Source organism: Typopeltis vanoorti, chromosome 9, assembly GCF_054136105.1.
Source record: "Typopeltis vanoorti isolate ZY-2024b chromosome 9, IOZ_Tvanoo_1.0, whole genome shotgun sequence".
Classification (NCBI taxonomy): domain Eukaryota; kingdom Metazoa; phylum Arthropoda; class Arachnida; order Uropygi; family Thelyphonidae; genus Typopeltis; species Typopeltis vanoorti.
The window spans coordinates 79,216,901-79,236,349 of NC_143557.1; the positions used below are offsets into that span (position 1 = coordinate 79,216,901).

General features: G+C 38.5%; 1 protein-coding gene across 1 annotated transcript in view; it reads right to left on the reverse strand.

Annotated features, from left to right (window-relative positions):
* The window catches only part of LOC150103181 (uncharacterized), a 71,602-nt gene extending 56,305 nt beyond the window's left edge, over nucleotides 1-15,297 (reverse strand). Inside the window, exon 1 of the mRNA XM_090398121.1 lies at nucleotides 15,138-15,297. Coding sequence (XP_090254247.1) covers nucleotides 15,138-15,297 — 160 coding nt within the window. The remainder of the gene's footprint in view (nucleotides 1-15,137) is intronic.
* Nucleotides 15,298-19,449: the final 4,152 nt, after the last annotated feature.

Below are 19,449 nucleotides of genomic sequence, written 5' to 3' on the forward strand. Positions count from 1 at the left end.
TTCAGTTATTTGTCAGAGAAAGAAGACAAATTACAGAGGTCAATTTCACTTGCCATTTTAATGCAGGATGTGAGGTTATCCAAGGGGGAGTTCATTTAATATATAAATGAAGTTTTTATGAGATTATGGTTTGGGCTATGAAGAAAACAATTGACATTAACAGTATACTTGGAAGAAGAATTATTAAGAAAAGGGTAAGAATGTTTGGACAGCAATGAAAATTATCTAGTATCCTGGTGCCTAAGTGGATTTGCATTAGGCCATTACTGATATAAAAACTTCAGTATCTCTACCAGGTTAGTCAGTTGTAAACCTTAAAGCCTGCAGTGAAGATGATCTCAATTTGGTAGCTGAACTGCAGAAATGCATTGCTCAATAATGCATTAGTGTTTCCTTTCTAAAAATACTAGGAATATCAGGAATAAGGGGAATGAATTGGTGGCATTGATAGCCTCAGCCTGTGTAAAGATTATTGGAATCAGTGAAATATTGTTGACAAAAGATTATGTCCTGACAGGAAGTAGAAGTGTATGGCATATTTTGGAATAGGGAGAGTAAATGGAATAGTGGAGTATTACTTATGATAAATGATGAATTGTGGAGTAGAGAATGTGGAAGGCAATGGTACTGATGATTTTGAGTGTGTGAAGCAGAGGTGGACAGAATATTTGTTTGGGGTGTTGGTATAGGTCAGAAAACACAGGATGAGCAAGCAGTGTTAAGGCAGGTTAGAGATTTTAACTATATCAATGTAAATTGGGCAGAGGAAACAGGATACAGTAGTAAGGAAACTTAATTTCTGGAATTCTTGAGGAACAAATGTCTTGCAAAACATGTAGTAGAGGGGACAAATATAGTTTTAATGTTCTTCAAGAAGAATGTTAACAGATCTAACCACTCGACCGGCCTGGCTGGCTGGCTGAGTGGTTAGCATATCTGCTCTGCAGCCAAAAGGTTGCAGATTCAAATCCCACCATGGGCATGGATGTTTGTGATTGTCTGTGAAAAACTAGTGGTGGTGGTTGGCAGTAGATGGCGTTGGTGGATTGAGTGGTGGAGAGAGCTGTAGAGCAGGTGCCCTCCCTCGATGAGTCTATGGACTCCCTGGAGGTGTCAAATAATAATAATAATAATAATAATAATATATATAGCAAGATCTACCAATCTGTCCAAAGTAGGCTAGTTTGCAGGCACAAGAAACTTGATACACTCCAGGATGCAAGAGGATGAAGTTGATCATTAAGAGAATGGATGAAGATTGCTAGCTGGATGTCTGCTTTGAAAGTGGCATGGAGATTATATTTGTGGAGAACTTCAGTTACCTTTTCAAATGAGCAAGCAGTGTTAAAGCAGGTTAGAGATTTTAACTATAGCAATGTAAATTGGGCAGACGAAACAGGATACAGTAGTAAGAAAACTTAATTTCTGGAATTAACATTCTTCCGAAAATAGATACATGTGGAAGTATAAAGCAGGTGATTATGGGAAACTCTGTAGTCAGTTAGCATCAGTATGTTGGGTAGATGAGCTGAGCGGAAAAAATATTGACTGGAAACTCACAAGGCAGTATCTGACAAAAGAAATGTATGACTGCATACCAAGGGTTAAGCGAGTAAATAGAGTGGAAGTGAAATGGATGAAGAGCAAAATCAAGCAAGCTGTGCTGGAAAGGAAAAATGTTATGGAGGAGGTTCAAGATAGTTAGTGGTGATTAGATCCATGAAGAGTATAAAGTGCAGGCTAGAAAGGTGACAAGCATGGTAAAGAAAGAAAATGTACAGTATGAGAGGAGTAAGGCTGGTCAGTTAACCTGGTCAGGCCAAGGTTAACTGAGGGGAATTTTTCCGCTACATGGCAAGCAAGAGGAAGAACAATTATGGCAGACTAACACTGGTGGATAGTCATGGCAGCAGAATAACAGCTGCAAAGGATATAGTGGAATTATTTAATGAGCACTTTATCAGTATATCATGCTGGTATAAATGATCTGGTACAATATATAGAAGAGAGGCAAGTATTAGGAGAATTGGAAGTGAAAGAAACAGAGGTGTATCAGATGTGGGTTGGGTTAGATGCGAATAAGGCTGTGGGAATGGATGACATATCACCACGTATTCTTAAGGAAAGTGCACCACAGTTGGTTATGCCCTTGACCTGGTTATTTAATGAAAGTCTTGCAGTGGGTAGGGTTCCTAAGGAGTGGAAAGAAAGCAAAATAGTACCCCTCCACAAGCATGGTTCTAAGGCAGAAGTCTTCAACTATAGGCCAGTCTGTATAACTGCAGTTGTGGTCAAGGTGTTGGAGAGATTGGTTCGGAATAGAATACTGGATTGAGTTGACGGACATAGCATTTTTATGATGGTCAGCATGGATTTGTAAAGGGCAGGTCCTGTTTTAGTAATTTATTGCGTTTTATGATAAGGTGATGAGTGTGTTAGATAAGGGAGAATCATATACAGTGATATTCTTAGACTTTGCGAAAGCATTTGATAGATTACCACATGATAAGTTGGTGAACAAGCTGCAGAGGATGGGAATAAATAGATGGAACAATGATTGGCTCTCTGAATGATACCAGCAGGTTGTGTATGATAGAGCAGTGTCTCAAAAAAGAAGGGTAACCAGTGGCGTGCTCCAGGGTTCTGTTCTTGGTCCTCTGCTGTTTAACTTGTTTGTAAACGATATACAGTATATCATGTAGACTGACTGGGGATCTTCAGTTATTTGCTGATGATGTAAATTTGGGAAGAATTATAAGTAGCACTGCAGATGCTGAATCCCTTCAGGAAGATTTGAATAGACGTTTGACTTGGACAAAGGAATGGACTGGTAGTTTTGCTATCGATAAGTGCAAAGTGTTGCATTTTGGAGTGCAGAAAATATAGTACACAGCCTTATATATCGATGGTGCCATACTGCAAGAAGTGGATGAGATTAGAGATTTGGGAGTGATGGTTGACAGTAGACTGAAGTTTAGAGGGCATATTGCTAGTGTTGCAAAGGTTGCACATCATAGTGCTGCTATGATAAGAACTACTCTAATATTCGAGGATAAGGAAGTGGTTGTGCCACTGTATAAGGCACTGGTCAGACCACACTTGGACTATTGTGCTCAGATCTGGTCACCTGGTTTTCAATGTGATGTGGACACATTGGAGAGGGTACAGAGATGAGTGACTAAGACAATATCAGAGTTTGGAATGCTGGCTATGGAGAGAAGTTGAAATGTGGATTGCAGAGTTTGGTGGATAAGAGGAAGAGAGGTGATATGATAGAGATGTTTAAGTTTGTGAGAGGATTTTATCAGTTAATCCAGAGGGGATTATAAAAAGAGTAGAAGGTGAGAGGGGAAGAACCAGAGGTCATTCCTGGAAGTTATGTAAAAGTGTGGTGAAGGAGGGTGTGAGGAGTAGATTGTTTACATAGCAAATTGTCAGTGAATGGAATGCATTACCAGAATTGTTGTTAATGCAAGGAGTGTTAAGGATTTTAAGATTCTTATATGATAAATATGTTGTGAGTTGAATAAACCTCCCACAATGAGTATGTCGACTCTATGGAGGGTGTAATAATACTAATAATTTACCATGAATGAGGAATGGAAATAGTATTACTATGACCTTGCATGTTGGTTGCAGGAGGAAGAGAGAGCAATACAATATTTTATTTTATATTTTTATAAGGGCAGTAGCTACTGGCTTAAAAAAAAGTTGAGAAACTGCCAAAGTTCAGTGGTGAAAGATGTTTTTCGAAAAAATAGCCCTCCCTCTTTATGTGTGTATTTAGATGCATGACGGTGTGATTACTTATATAAGTATCTTCCAATGTATGTGTGTATGAGTCTATGAACAGAAAGAGATAATGAACCATTTGGTAGTTGTGCATCCAGGAATGAAAAACAGTTTAGTTGCTTGTTCTGAAGTGTATTTTTTGGATGTTTGCTGTTTAAGTGAACTAAAAACGTATGTAATGTGTCTGGGTCACGAGGCCAAATAAATACCACATTATCTACATAACGCAGCCAAACTGTTAGTTTATGTAGCTGTACTGAGCGATTGGTTTTCTAGAAATTCAATATGAAATTTGGCTGGGAGGGGGGGGGAGACTGCAGTTCCATCTAGCTGCTTGTATATTTTAATTTCCACGGAAAACAACCTGAATAGTTGGATGTGAATAATTCAAATATGTCAGATGGAAAATATGGCTTAATAAGGCCAAGGGTCTCTCTGTCAGTGGTGTGTAGTGATAAACAATGAAGTAATATCACGGCTGACCATGATGTAACAGGTTAAGATTTAATTTAATTTTTAAATCAAGGTTTTAAAGTGAATAGAAATTTTAATAAAAGAGGGAAAGTTCCTGTGAGGTGATTTTTGATTACTACTTGGACAGTTTGTAGGCAGGATAGTCTGTGCTGTTAACTAATGAAAGGGGAAGGGGATTTGATTTGATTTGTGAATTTTTGGAAACCTATATATCTGAGATGGTATTGACATGGTAAGGTTTTAGCATGTCATACCATCTCAGATATGTGGGTAGTTTATTTAGGCCAAGATGTAGCTTCTTAAAATAATTTGTACACTTCTTTTTGAAATCTGATTGGTAGAGAAGTCTGAAAGATGTCATACCATCTCAGATATGTGGGTTGTTTATTTAGGCCAAGATGTAGCTTCTTAAAATAATTTGTACACTTCTTTTTGAAATCTGATTGGTAGAGAAGTCTGACTGACTGACTGATTTCCCCCCTTTGAGTCATTTATGACCATAAGTAACTTTGTAGGCTTTGCCCACAAAGTATTCCTGGTGAGATTTTTTACAGGGTAGTTCACCATTGCTTTCCTCAACCCCCAATTTTATCTGGGCTCGGGACCGGCATATGGCTGGGAAGTATTCATGACTGTAATCCATGTGTGTTCACAAGGCTGGTTTGCCTGTTATGGGGGACGAGAAACCTGAGTTTTTAGGTGAAAAAAATCCCTACCTCCATATGAGACTGGCTAACGTACCTTTAGTTGAAAGAGACCAACATAAAGTCATATTCCCATCAGTTCTTCATATCACTGACAGGATTCGAACCCAGGTCTTTCCAACCAAAGGGCTTCGTCTATACTGACTGAGCTACGGAGGCTCTTAGAGAAGTCTAAGAAGATTATAACAGAAAAATTAGCACTCTGATCCATAATTTTTAGAAAATTAGTAAGAACTAATATGGAATTTACAGATGAAGGTAATATTGTTTATGGAGGAAAATCAGTACGAGGTTAAATAGAAGTGAAATGAATAGCATTTCCTTTGTTTATGATTTTTTGTTGTACTAATTTTTTTAAGGATAATCGCTAGGTGGAGTGTTGCTCTCTCGAGCTTTGGATTTGGTAAAAATTCTGACCATGACCAAATGAATATTATTATTATTATTATTATTATTTTGACACCTCCAGGGAGTCCAAAGACTCATCGAGGGAGAGTGTGCCGACAGCATCGAACGATTGGCCCCCTTCCAACTACTAACCGCGCTCAAACTTACTTAACTGAGCCATTAGTAGCAGAGGCTCTACCAATCGACCTGTGGGAAACAGATTGTAGATACTACATTTGATGCCAGTCATAATTTCTAGAACAGATACTTGGCTAGGAGTAATGGTAAAATGATGTTCTCTTCTGAGGGCAGTGACAGTGTCTTCTTAAGTGGTTGCATCAAGAATTCACTACTATGTGATTTTTTTTTTTTTAATCCAGCCTCTAGAGGGCACCATGTTAGTTTCTTTTTAGTTACAATCTGAACCATCTCTTTGACAATTTAATTGAGGTGTTGTGTGTTAACCACAGTTATTTGTGTTCTGAAGAAGCTAGGTAGAAATCCAGCAAAATATTAGTAGGTCCAATACATTATTTTCCTCTGGTGTTGTTTATACTATGAAGCACTGTTATGCATAACTTGCTATGCTAAACTGCCTAAATGTTTCCAGCCTATAACTTTCTGTATACCCCAGTCTGCCCTTGTATCATACACTTTCAACATCATACATGCCTTTTCCTCCTGGTACTCATTCTATACAGAGAGCACAAATCATCTGCTATCATAAGCAACACTCCACCACCCAATTTTCTCTCTCTTCTATTCTCCTGCAATATGCTGCACCCTTCAACTTCCATTTCTGTCAGAATGTCTTTAATAATAGACAGTCATGTTTAAACTTGTAGATGTTTTTTTTATTTATACTAGATGTATTTCCTCAACATGTTTCACTGCCTATATGGATAACACATAAGACAGTGAAATAGGTTATCTATTATGAAGCAAATCGACTCAAAGTGAATCACATACAAATGGATGTCTGTCTTCTGTCAACGACATTTCATCCATACTAATAATCTTCAGACAGTCTACATCTATCAAAACCAAAAAACTCATTTTCCTGGCATATGTATCAGAAAAATCAGGACATTGACAGTAATTCATTACTGCTCTTCCCAGTCTCCTTTTTGCTGTGTGACTATCAATCTCCCAACATCCAAACTCCACATAAGGCACTGTTACCTTCCATTTTGGTGACTAGTTTTCCTGCCTATTTCCTTGCTACTCAACCTGTGTATTTATTTCCTCAGAGAACATCAACCTCTCCAAATATTTGCGTTCTTCTCTGTTCAGATGCAATCCATACAGCTGTTCTGTCATCAAATGCACTTGAAAAATCTACATACTCCAAACTTCACTCTCTCTCCAATATTAATACCATGGCAACATATTTTTTCTTACACATTTTCCTATTTGCTCTTAAATCTTTTGCTACCTCATCCACACTATCTCTCAGATCATTTATACTACTTATCAGCAGCACATTTTGACTTGTCTTCATTGGCACAGTATCAAATAAACAAACAAAGTGGGCAAGCATTACTCTAACATTCTATTATGCATACCAAAATCATTGAATTTCCACATATTATACTTTTCATAGCCTCATTAATGTATTCCCCTTAGACTAGCATCCCTCACTCACTTTCCTCTTCTCACCTTTCTTATATTACTCTTCCACTATTTTCCTTGTTCTCGCACTCAACTTTCTCTTGCTTCACCCTTATCAGCTAACCTTCTTTCAAGCTTCCAATCTCTTCCTGAAACTTCATCCTTGTGCCTTCTACTTCATTTATAATCTCTATTTTCTCTCTCTAAAAATCCTACTCTCACTTCACATTCATCACACCCACAATATTTATCCTTTATCTTACTAGCCACCATTAAATCTACAATTTATCCACATTCTCCTTGTCTTCAGTTATGCTGTTTGTGTCTCGCTTTGCTGGCACTCATTCATTTCCACAACACCATCCTCACTATTGCTAAAACTGGAAATACTGCCACTCACATCTCTCAGCACTTCTCACTATTTATATTATAGCATATGTGTATTTGGACATATACACAAATATATTCCCATTTCTCATTTGCCACATTTATAAGTGATAGAAGTACACATGATACTAAGTAAGGTTATGAAATCTATGGTATTTTGTCTAAAATATAACCCTTGAATGGTGGAGATCAGGTAACAGTGATTCCCACAACAAACATATGGCAGATGGCGTGACAGAGATATGTGTACATATAACAATAAAAAAAAATGTCACAAAACAGATTTTGCACAAGTAAAAGGTGATGGGAAAATAAGTCATTCTAGAAGATGCATCAGAGTACTATGAATGGAGAGAGTAAAGAGTAATTTTTTGCATAAAGAATGGAATGTTTTACTACAAAGATGCTGGTTAATATAAATATTCCAGACTGAGCATGACTCTCCAGAAGCTAAAAAGTATGCAGCAATAACGAAATGGAATGCAAACTGCATTGTTTTTTTTATTTTATTTTATGCTTTTATGTCAAGATAAATGCTGGATATATTTATAACTAGGTGCATAAAAGGTGCCTTTACCCAATGAAAATATGGGGAATAGTAAATAATCACTAGATCTGGGCTCTACCTATCCTTGCTCTTGCCTCTCTGATTTAGGATTGGAAATGTAACACATCTGAATATATCTAATATATTCTGCTATGATATGTATAACAATTTAAAATTAAATACTAAAAATAACTATGAATATTTAACTGTTCATTTATATGGATCAAGCATAATTCAATCGACTGATTTTACTATTCATGAATAAACATGAATAGAGTAAAGAGTTTTTTTGGGAAAAAATTGCTCCCAGCTCCATCTAACTTCTGCTCTGCATGAAAAAGGCTTAAGAAAGAGCCTTTTGTTATTAAATTTGAATTTCAGGTAACTGGAATGTGTATGAATAATTCACTCTCAGAGAACCATATCAGACTACTCTTATTACAAGAATCATTATGGAAAAATTTGACTTGCCATAACTACATCAGTTCTAAATGGAATATTACCAGCCACAACTTATTCAGAGGTATACAACAGGACAACACAGCACACCAAATTCAAATTGTTAAGCACAAAGGGTGGAACAGATTATGTCATTAACCTGGCTGTTCAATGAAATTCTTGCAATGTGGCAAGTTCCTGGAGAGTCAAACGAGGGTATGATAGTGCCATTGCATAAAGGTGGTAAAATGGAGCTATAGGCCAGTTTGTATTTCTTCTTTGGTTAAGATTTTGGAGAAATTGGTAAGAACTTGTATACAGAATTGGGCAGATGAGGGCAATATTATTAATCTAAGCCAGCATGGATTTGTTAGGATATGCTCTTCTTTTAATAATCTGGTTGCCATTTACAATAGAGTAACAAGAGCAATGGATAAAGGTAAGGCATACACCATCATACAACATGGGTTCATTATGAACAGCTACTTAATTTTTGAAAATGTAAATTTCCCTCTGAAATTTATCATTACCATAACAGCAGCCACAATAATTGTACTAATTATTATAAGCAATGTCAGTAAAGTAACTTCTTTTTAAATTGAAGCCAACTATCTGCTTCCTCAAAACCTGGCTCACTTTTATGTTTTCTTTTAAGATAATAAATACCTATTTAACTTAAATGGATTTATTTATTTAAAATATGCTTCCATCTATTCATTGAACATCATCAGATGCTGTATGGTTACTCAGATGCTCAGTAATGTGACATACCAGTCATTGCCAAGTGGTTCTGTAGTGTGCTTTTCTGGAGGCTTCAACTCTCTGAAGATCAGTCACTCCAGACATACCATCCATCCATCTTATTGACAGTCTACCCTTCCTCTTTTTCCAGGAATTTTACCTTCTATTACTGTTTTGAGAAGTTCTCCTTCCATCTTTTCAATGAGTGCAAAGTATTTCAACTTCCTTCTGTTAATATCGTTAGGGAGCCTTAAACTTCTACTGATCCTTTCTAGCACCCATCCGTTTGTCCACCTTTCAGTATATGATATCCTCAACAGCCTCCTGTAACACCACATCTCAAAAGTAGCTATCCTTTCCATATCAGACTTCTTTAGGCTCCAAGTCTTACATCCATAAGTCACTGCTAGAAAAATTTTGGATGCTAGCTGCATCCAAAATCTGCAACTTTTTCCTGTGGAGATACATCCATCCTTCCAGATTTTAGACAAGTCTCTGACTGTTGCTTTAGTCATTCCTAATCTTCTTCTGACATCTTCTGAAGAGAAATTCTTCGCATTAATAATAGATCCCAGGTACTCAAACTTGTTGACTTCCTCAATTCTTTCTCCATTAAGGTACACTTATTTCTCAGGAGATTTCCTGCCTGTATTTACTTTGAGAAACATAATCTTTGTCTTGCTTGGATTGTGCTGAAGTCTCCTGTTCAGATCAATCAGCAGAGAGGTATCATCAGTAGGTATGCTGATGATACTTCAGATTAATGATCAATCTACCACCTATCCTAATTCCTGTCTTAAGCTTATCTAATGCTATATGCATGATGTCCTCATCATAGATATTAAAACAGGTGAGGAGAAAGCAGGCATCCTTGCCTAACTCCCTTTCCAAACTGAAGCCAATCAGTTAATCCAACACCCATAAATTAAAGATGCCAATAAATTATATTCTTGGTTTAATTCTTTATCCAAGTGTAAGCAAACAAAGTTTGAACCTGAAGTAATTCAGGGCTGGGCAACTCATATATAGAGGCTAATGACTTCACATCACTTGCCTTAGTATCCCATAATGCAAAGCACATATCCTTATGGACATGTATGATGCTATGCATTATGGGAAGGATCACTACTCAGACCGGTTTCAACTTTCATGAGGTCAAAATGAAAGATGAGACTTCAATAAAGGTCTCAACAAAGGTGACATCATTTATTTATATTATAACCAAGTGGAAAAACTTCCAACAATAATCCAACACCTGTTCTTACCATGGATTCTTACTCACAAGTTAGCTATCAACCTGATTGTGTGCAGAGGAAAACCCCAGAGAAACATGAGTGTAATGCAGTAGATGGAATCATTTGCTCTGTGGCCAATAAAAGCAGTGAATTTTTATATCCGTGAGTGAGAATAATGTGATTCTATCACTGTTGGTTAATGAAATATAATTCTGTCAGATGTTCTCTACATAAAAGATCTAGTATATAAATTATAAATGCTCATAAAAGTATTATTATGTGGGCACCAGGGAGTCAGAGATTCACTGAGGGAGAGTCCTGGAGAGTGTACTTCCTTGGTACACTATTATAAAAACATTTACCGAAGATGTGCTCACAACGTCCATAAAAAGACTTGGATTATCATCTTCCAGGGATGACCTTGAGTCCCCATCTGCCATGAGTTGCAAAATTTTCTCTGTATTTACTTGTAAGTTTTTTTTTTTTTACTAAGTAAAAATATTTTTCAACCACATCTGCTCTCCTCCTATTTTATAAATTGAAGGCCATACTTCTTTAGTCTGTCTTAATATAAAAAGTTCCACATAATTTCAGATATGACTTTGGTTAGCAGATTCTGGATCTGCTAACCAAAGGAGGGTGACCCCCCCCACTGGTCACCCTCCCTCATTCACTTAGATTCAGCTTCTTCATATATCACATTTTAATCACTCTCATTTAGCCACTCTCCAATCCATACCACAAACTGTTTTGCATAACCATCCATTTCAGTTTGTATAATAAATCTTCAGTGTGCAATTATGTCAAATACCTTGCAAAATCTAAAAGAATTGTGGTGTGTGTGTGTGTGTGTGTGTTCATGTTCAAATTTCCACAGCTGTTCCTATGATTTATGTTGAAGTTTCTGGAACAGGAAACTATATAGACACAGAGCCAGAAGACTCATTGCAGGAGGTACTTCCTAGGAAACACAAGTCTATCAAGACTCAATGTGGGAGGTCTCTCCCAGGAAACACAAAGTCTATCATACCACTCCTTAACCTCATTGACTGTTCTCGCTCTCACCACTCTATCAGTGGTTCTATCAGTCAATATTCCCTCAGCCGATCCTCATAACTAACACTGTACAATCCTGAAACTGTCTTTGTTATCCACCTCTGTACCTTTTCCACAGTTAATTTATCCCCTTGAACTCCTGGGGACCAAATATGAGAACAATAGTCTAAGTGTGGTCTGATCAAGGTCTTACACAATGGAATGATAACTCTTTTATCTCTGCAGGTCAGCATCCTTCTCATTATTACAGCAATCCTTTGTGTTACCTTCACCACCTTTGCAACATGTCCCTTGAATTTCAGGTTTCTATCAATCATCAACCCCAGATTTCTTGTCTCCCCTACTTCTTCCAGTATATTTCCTACAATAGAGTATGCAGCGTCCCATCGATGTGTCCCAAACCTCAAGACCTTCCATTTTGCTGCATTAAACCGATACCCCCATTCATTTTCCCATCTGTCTAGCTTATTCAAATCTTCTTGCATGACTACCACATCTGCACAATTACTAATAACCCTTCCCAGCTTCACATCATCCACAAACAACTGAACATGCCCTTGCAATCCACTGACAATGTCATTGATATAAAGGTTAAACAATATAGGTCCCGGTACTGAGCCCTGTGGGACCCCACTTGTAACCCTCTGCCTCCTTGAAACTGTCCCACCATGCACAACTCTCTGATACCTATCGGACAGCCAATCCTGAATCCAGTTGACCAACCTGACATCAAAACCTATGTGCTGCAACTTAAATATCAGCTTATCATGTGGCACCCTGTCAAATGCCTTCGCTAAATCCAAGAAAATGGCAGTATATGCCTTTCCCTCATCTACTGCTCTTGTAACTTTATTATAAAAGACTAGCATATTACTAAAACAAGAGCGCTCCCTCACAAATCCATGTTGACTCTCACAGATAACATTACCCTCATCGGCCCAATGTTGTATATGGTCCCTAACTAATTTCTCCAAGATCTTAACAACTACTGATGACACACAAACTGGCCTATAATTAGACACTTCCAGTCTGCTACCACCCTTATGCAATGGCACTATCTTAACCTTCCTTCAATTCCCTGGGCACCTTTCCTGTACCTAGACTTTCATTGAAAAGCCAGGTCAAAGGAGCTGTCAGTTCCTTAGCACATTCTCTCAAAACTCGTGGTGAAATACCATCCAGTTCCACAGCTTTACTGACATCCAGAGTACTCAGTATTTGAAACACATTCTCTTCCTGCACCTCTAAACCTCGAACCTGCCCCATCTCTCTAGTATTAAAATTTACTCCTCCACGATGAATTACACCATTAAATTGTCCATTGAACAATTCCACTACGTCCTCTGCATCAGTCACTCTATTCCCATTTTTATCCCACAATCATTTCTCCTCCTACTGGCCACATAGCTAAAAAATTCTCTAGGATTTTCTTCGGATCTTAGGGCCAAACTCTTCTCATATTCCAGTTTCACCTTCCTTACCATACTAGTCATTCTCCTGGCCTGTGTCTTATATTCTTCATGCATCTGCTCTTCACCTGTCTCCTTATGCAGCTCCTGTTTAATATTGTTTGTCATCCAATTTACTCCAAATTGTGTCCTCTTCTTCACTTGTGGAATTTTTTTATTATTATTATTACCACCCCAAGACCTCATGGAGTCAAAGACTCATCTGGGAGGTCCTTTTATCACACACACAGCTCATCATATCGTGTTTTAAACACATTCAAACTCTTTGCAGACACCACATTCTCAGGCAAGGCATTCCAATCATTCACAACTCTGCACGAAAAAAACCTGCCTCTCACTCCCCTACTCACACCCTCTTTATACAGTTTCCAGGGATGACCTCTGGTTCTCCCCGATCTCCCACTATTTTCTGTAGAACTTCTCCAGCATTGATCCTATAACAACCCCTTAATAACTTATAGGTCTCTATCTATCTCCCCTCTTCCTCCTGTCCACCAGACTCTGCAAGTTGCATCTTCTCAAGAAGATGCAACTTGCAGAGGTCAGAAACTACCTTAGTCAGTCTCCTTTGGACCCTTTCCAACATCTCTTCATCCTTCTGAAAAACCCAGTGACCAAATCTGGGCACAATAGTCCATGTGTGGTCTAATCAAAGCCTTATACAACGGAACAAGAATCTCCCTACTTCTACATGTCAGTGTCCTCCACATCATTCCCAGAAGCTTTTGTGTTGCCTTCACAATTTTGGTGATGTGTCCTAAATTTGAGATCCTTATCCACTATCACCCCCAGATCTCTTATTTCCTCAACCTCCAACAATATATTCTCACCAAGCATAAATTCTGCATCCCATCTTTGTTTTCCAAATTTTAAAATCTTACATTTTACAACATTGAACTAACATCCCCATTTCCGTGCCCAATCACTCAATCTATTCAAGTCTTCCTGTAAGGCCACAACATCTTCACTACACTTCATGGTTCATTCTGACTTTGCATCATCTGCAAACAACTGAATATCTCCATCCAAATCTTCACCTATATCATTAATATACAAGTTAAACAGCAATGGACCTAAAACAGATCACTAAGGCACTCCACTAGTGACTACTATAGTAAGGAATACAGCTTACTATTGCTGCTAACAAATATTCCTTCACAATTTCCCAAGCACTAATGATTATCCTGCCTTCCAATTCCTCCCTCCATGAAACTCCCCCAAGTTGATGTCTAAGACTATTGTAATCACCTGCCTTATAATTCCACATATATTCCCGTCTCTATGATACTCCTGCATGTCTATTCATCTTCCAAGTCAAAACCACATGGTCACTCTCTCCAACTGGTGGGAGAGATGTCATTAGAAGTTAACAATACACACTCAGTAGAGATACAAAACAAAACGACTCTAGTAGCCAGGCTTATACGTTGGTCATACATAACTGGTAATTAGTTTACGGAATTAACACCGCATATAAAGTATATTAATTAAAGATAACTTTAATAATTAACTTCTATATTTCGGCAACGTCACGCTGCCAAAGACTAACCACTTCCCCTAGACCTACCTATATAGGTAGGTCTAGGGGAAGTAGGACAATATAAGTAGGACAATTTGCAGCTGCAAATTGTCCTACTTTGGCCAAACAGGCAGAACAACAAATATCAGGATTTCAGAACACAAAGACTACATCCGGTTTCACCAGTACAGCCGCTCTGGGCTGGCAGACCATGCCTTAGATACCCACCATAGAATTCGTTGGAAGAAAACAAAAATAATACACCGCAGCAAGTTTAAATACGAATAGATTATTCAAAGAATCTTCAGCAGCTCTAAAAAACGTTCCTAACCTCAACAAATTTGGGTGCATGAAACAACCCAAATTTGGGAGACCTACATTTTGAGAACTTCAGCCCAACTGCCAAGATAACCAAATTAGCCCGCCAGAGGGCACCATTAGGACTTTAGGAACAATATTAGTTTCTTGCTTTCTTCCTCATTTACTTTTGTTGGTGCCTGCGTGCACATACCATATTTTTATGTTCCTGAAGATGGCAGCGTGACGTTGCCGAAATATAGAAGTTATTTATTAAAGTAATCTTTAATTAATATACTTTATATGCGTTGTTAATTCCGTAAACTAATTACCAAAACAAAATGACCTGGATAACAAGTCATGCATGGGGTCAACAGTGGCACTCTATGTGGTGATTCTTGTTGTTATTAACAATGATGGATAGATAGGCAGTGTGCCAAAATCTATTCAAGATCATACTGTCAGTTCTGTTGCAGTTACCTGGATTCTGTAGAACTTGAGCTGCTTCCAGAAATAGTCTCTCCAATTTAAACTTGGATTTGTGAAGTAGCTTGGCTTTCTTCCATCTGATGAAGTGTCTTTCTCCATCAGATGGATTTCTCCAAGGCATGTTGTGAGAGTCCTCTTTTTGGTTGTCCATTCTGGATAGATTTTTTATGTTCCTTTTTCCTGACCAAAGTAGTTCACCCTGACTTTCTTAAATACTGAGTTCTACACTGGAAGGAGATGCTATCGATGCCTGGCAAGTAGAGAGGGTCATGGTAATCCTTGATTTGTCATAGGAAGGTAAATACTTTGCTTAGAAATTTGTATACTGATTCAATGATGTTTCAGGAGAGAGCCCAGTTTATCTGTTGTACCTTTGATGTAAGCTAAAGATATGATGTATGTATAGTCTGGTTTGCTGTTCTTTTTTAAAGAAGTTTGGAAAGTTTTTTTTTTGTTGTTGTTGTTGTATCCATTTTGTTAAAATGGCACGAGTGGAGCCTGTTGTTCCAGGTGCAGGCTGGTCCTGAGGACAAAATTCTCTCTTCCTGAGGGCTAATATTTTGATAGGTCCATGTTTCTTGGCAGGATGATGATGTGAAGGTATGTAGGCATCTGCCTGTGTGTGTGTGTGTGGGGGGGGGGGGGCTTACAGTAAACTGAACACATAATTGACCGATTTGCTTGCCTTGTAACTAAAGTATCCAAGAATCTTGAGTCCCTTCCTTTTCCTCTTCCAGGATGATATTGGCTGAGGAAATGTAAAAAGTTAGAGTGCCTCTGGGCCATGAAGCCAAATTGCGCATTATATAGACATTTGCCATTTGGCTGCATGTCTATATAACTCAACCATACTTTGGGGGGGGGGGAATTAACTGTCGAAGATTTTCAAATGATTCCATGTATAAGTTGGCAATAGAGATGAAAGTGGGAGCCCACTGCTAACACCTTCAATTTATTTAAATGGCTAGTTGTTCCAGCGAAAATACCCCGATTTGAGCATTGCTTAAAGAGTTTGCAATTGTGTGAGAGAGAGAGAGAAAGTTTGGAAAGGAGAACTAGTGCATCGCAAACTGATAGCTAGTTTACAGGTGGGACAAATGAGACTACAGGTCTGTGGCCCTCATGTAGCCCACATATAATCCTGGTCTTTGCAGATAATGGTGCATCCATTCCCCTTATCCAACTCCCCTGTCACTCAGTTGTAAAATGTGAAGAGATTGGTAAAACAACACCTGCCTTTAACAAAGCCATGCTGTCTTCTATTAAAGATCAAATTGTTATCTATCCACTTCTGGATGCAATTTCTCAACAGCCTCTCTAATACCTTAATAATTGTTCCATAGATACAAACTGATCTACGATCAGTTCGTATCCATCCATAAAGTTTGCATGTGAACTTTCTTCATGACTAGGCTACTTGCATATTATTATTATTATTATTATTACATGACACCTCCAGAGAGTCCTAAGACTCATCGAGGGAGAGCACCTATTCTACATCTCTTTGTCTCTGTCATCATCTACACTAGCACCATCTACTGCCTACCACCATCACTAGTATTTTCACAGACAATCACAAACATCCATGCCCATGGTGGGATACGAACCCATGGCCTTTTGGCTGGAGAGCGGATATGCTAACCGCTCAGCCAACCAGGCTGGCTATATAGAGATATATAGAAGCTAATGACTTTGCATTATTTGCCTTAGTATTCCATAATGCAAAGCACACAAATATTTGGGTGTGTATAATGCTCTGCATTATGGGAAGGTGGATAGGTTTTGCCCTTTATTTGAGATACTGTTAAGGTGTGTTTGTGGGGGGGGGGTTGCCTCTCTCTCCAAAAAACTCTGAGTAATCTTCACGATCACACTAAATCTCAGATCAGGTATGACCCTAAAGGATCACTCCTGATCTGAATTAAAGCGTGGGTGCACCTATCCAAAAACTCTAGAGTGATCTACAAGATTTCTCTAAATCTCACCGAGTAACACTAAAGGATCACTATTAAACTCTTCACTCCTGATATGAATTACCCTGGGACATGAAATTCAGCAGTGGCTCCACTCAGTGAGAGAAGAAGCTGCCACAGAGCAGAGTAGCCAGGGAGGAAATCCTCATCTGACGAACATTATTAATGTCATCAGTGGGAGCCAGATCCAGAAGAGATACCAAAGTTGAAGTAATGCAGAAGTCATATATATGTCATATATATAGGATATACATGATGCCTACATTACTTCGACCTTGGTATCTCTTCTGGGTCTGGCTCCCACTGATGTGGATCTTCTGAGGTGGTCTCGACTGCTGCATTCATTGGAAACTTGCCTATTCTTTGGCATCTATTGACATGGTCTTTGTCGGGACTGCTTGGTGGTAGAGCGAGCCTGTCACTGAGTAGAGCCACTGCTGAGTATCTTTTTGAGTGATGGAGATTGAATGAGTTAAATGATCCTTCGAGTCACTCATTGAGGTTGAACAATCCCCTAGTTTTGGAGAAGGTCTGCACTTAAACAATTTTCTACAAATGTGAAGCCTGCTGAAGTGGTTTTCATTACTGCATTCCATTAGACGCCTGCTTGTGGTATTGCTTCTGCTGATGAGCCCTTTATCAGGACTCTTCACTGGATGCCTTGTCCTGGAGATGAGCAGTCCTGGCTTGTGGAGGTTGATACTTGGCTTAGTGGTGGGTTTTTGCCTGCAACTGGATGAAGCTTCTACAGGTTTTGATAGTGTAACCACTGCTGAGATTAATAGAGTGTAATGAGTTATAAGATCCTTAAGGTTATTCACTGAGGTTAGAGGGATATGAAGGATTGCCTATATTTTGTAGATCCTTTAATGATATAAAGATCAAAACCAGTCTTGGCAGTGGCCATTCCCATAATGCATAGCATTACACGTGTGTGTAATGAAAGGACGTGTGCTTTGCATTATGGGATACTGAATGCATCAATTCTAGCTCCACTTTTGTAAAATGTAATTATTTTGCCTTTCTCCCACTCATTAGAAATCATGATTTTATACGTTAAGAGTCAAGTTACACAATCAGGTTATGGCCAGCTAATTCTGTGACACATGCACTGATATCCCATTCAAACCTACCAGGGCCAGCTCTACCGACGGTGCAAGACGTGCATTTGCATGGGGCAGCAAGTTTTTTTGGGGCGGCACAGTTGGCATAGACTATATGAAAAATAAGGGAGAAGGGACGGCAAAATATGCTACTGCATGGGAAGGCAAAATTCCTAGGGGCGGCCCTGAAACCTACTGCCATGTTTACATGGCTGTAGGTTTCAGGGCTGCCCTGCAATATTTTAACACTCTTCCACCTCTGTCTTTTCATTTGGATCCATTTCAGCTCTCAATGATTGGGTCTATGAAGAAAATGTATGTTACAAAAGTGATTACTTAATAACTCAGCTATTTCCAGTGCATTCAACATTTCACTGCTATCTATATTTACTTAGACTTACTTACTCATTCTTACTTTTACTTGCAACACGGTGAAACAATTTCTCTCTGATTTCATTTAGGATAGTTCAGTTACCTTCTTTTCATAGTCTGATTTTACCCTTCCTCATGTTAAATGTGATGAGCAGTCATATGAACAGTACCAAGAACAGACTAGGCAAATGATAACATGACTGCTCAATTGTAGGGGGGGATGAATAAAACTTTAGTTTTATTCATCCCCCCTACAATTAATGAGTTTGTATAATAACCTCCAGTGTGGAATTCTGTCAGATGCCTTGGCAAAATCTAAAAGAATCATGGTAAATATCTATTCCATCATTCTCTTGACTTCTGACTCTGAGAATGCAGTCACTTATGCACTACTAATTCCTCTACAGTATAGTTTCTCATATCATGAGAGCTACAATCTGCCCTCACAGTTTTATCATTTATTCCCAATACATGCATGCAGCATGAGTGAACATACACAATAACCTACAACCAACCTGATGAGAATTCAGAGAACTCTTAAAACATGACATTATCACTAATCTTAATAGACACACTCAAGCACTCATTAATCCCCCTTCCCATACTACAATTTCTCGTCCTCTCATGGGACTAACTTATGACCCAATTATATCTTCTGAGACTATCCCTGAAGCCCCGTCATGCATCCCACCACCATTTACCACACTCAGAAACCCACTGTCCATATCTTGGTTTCCTGCCTAGACAAACTCTTTTCTCCACTGTCACTCAAATGCCAACCGTCTTCAACAAATAGTTCTCTCACTCTCAAATTTATTCCAGAAATCAACACAGACAAGATCTCTCTTCCTACAC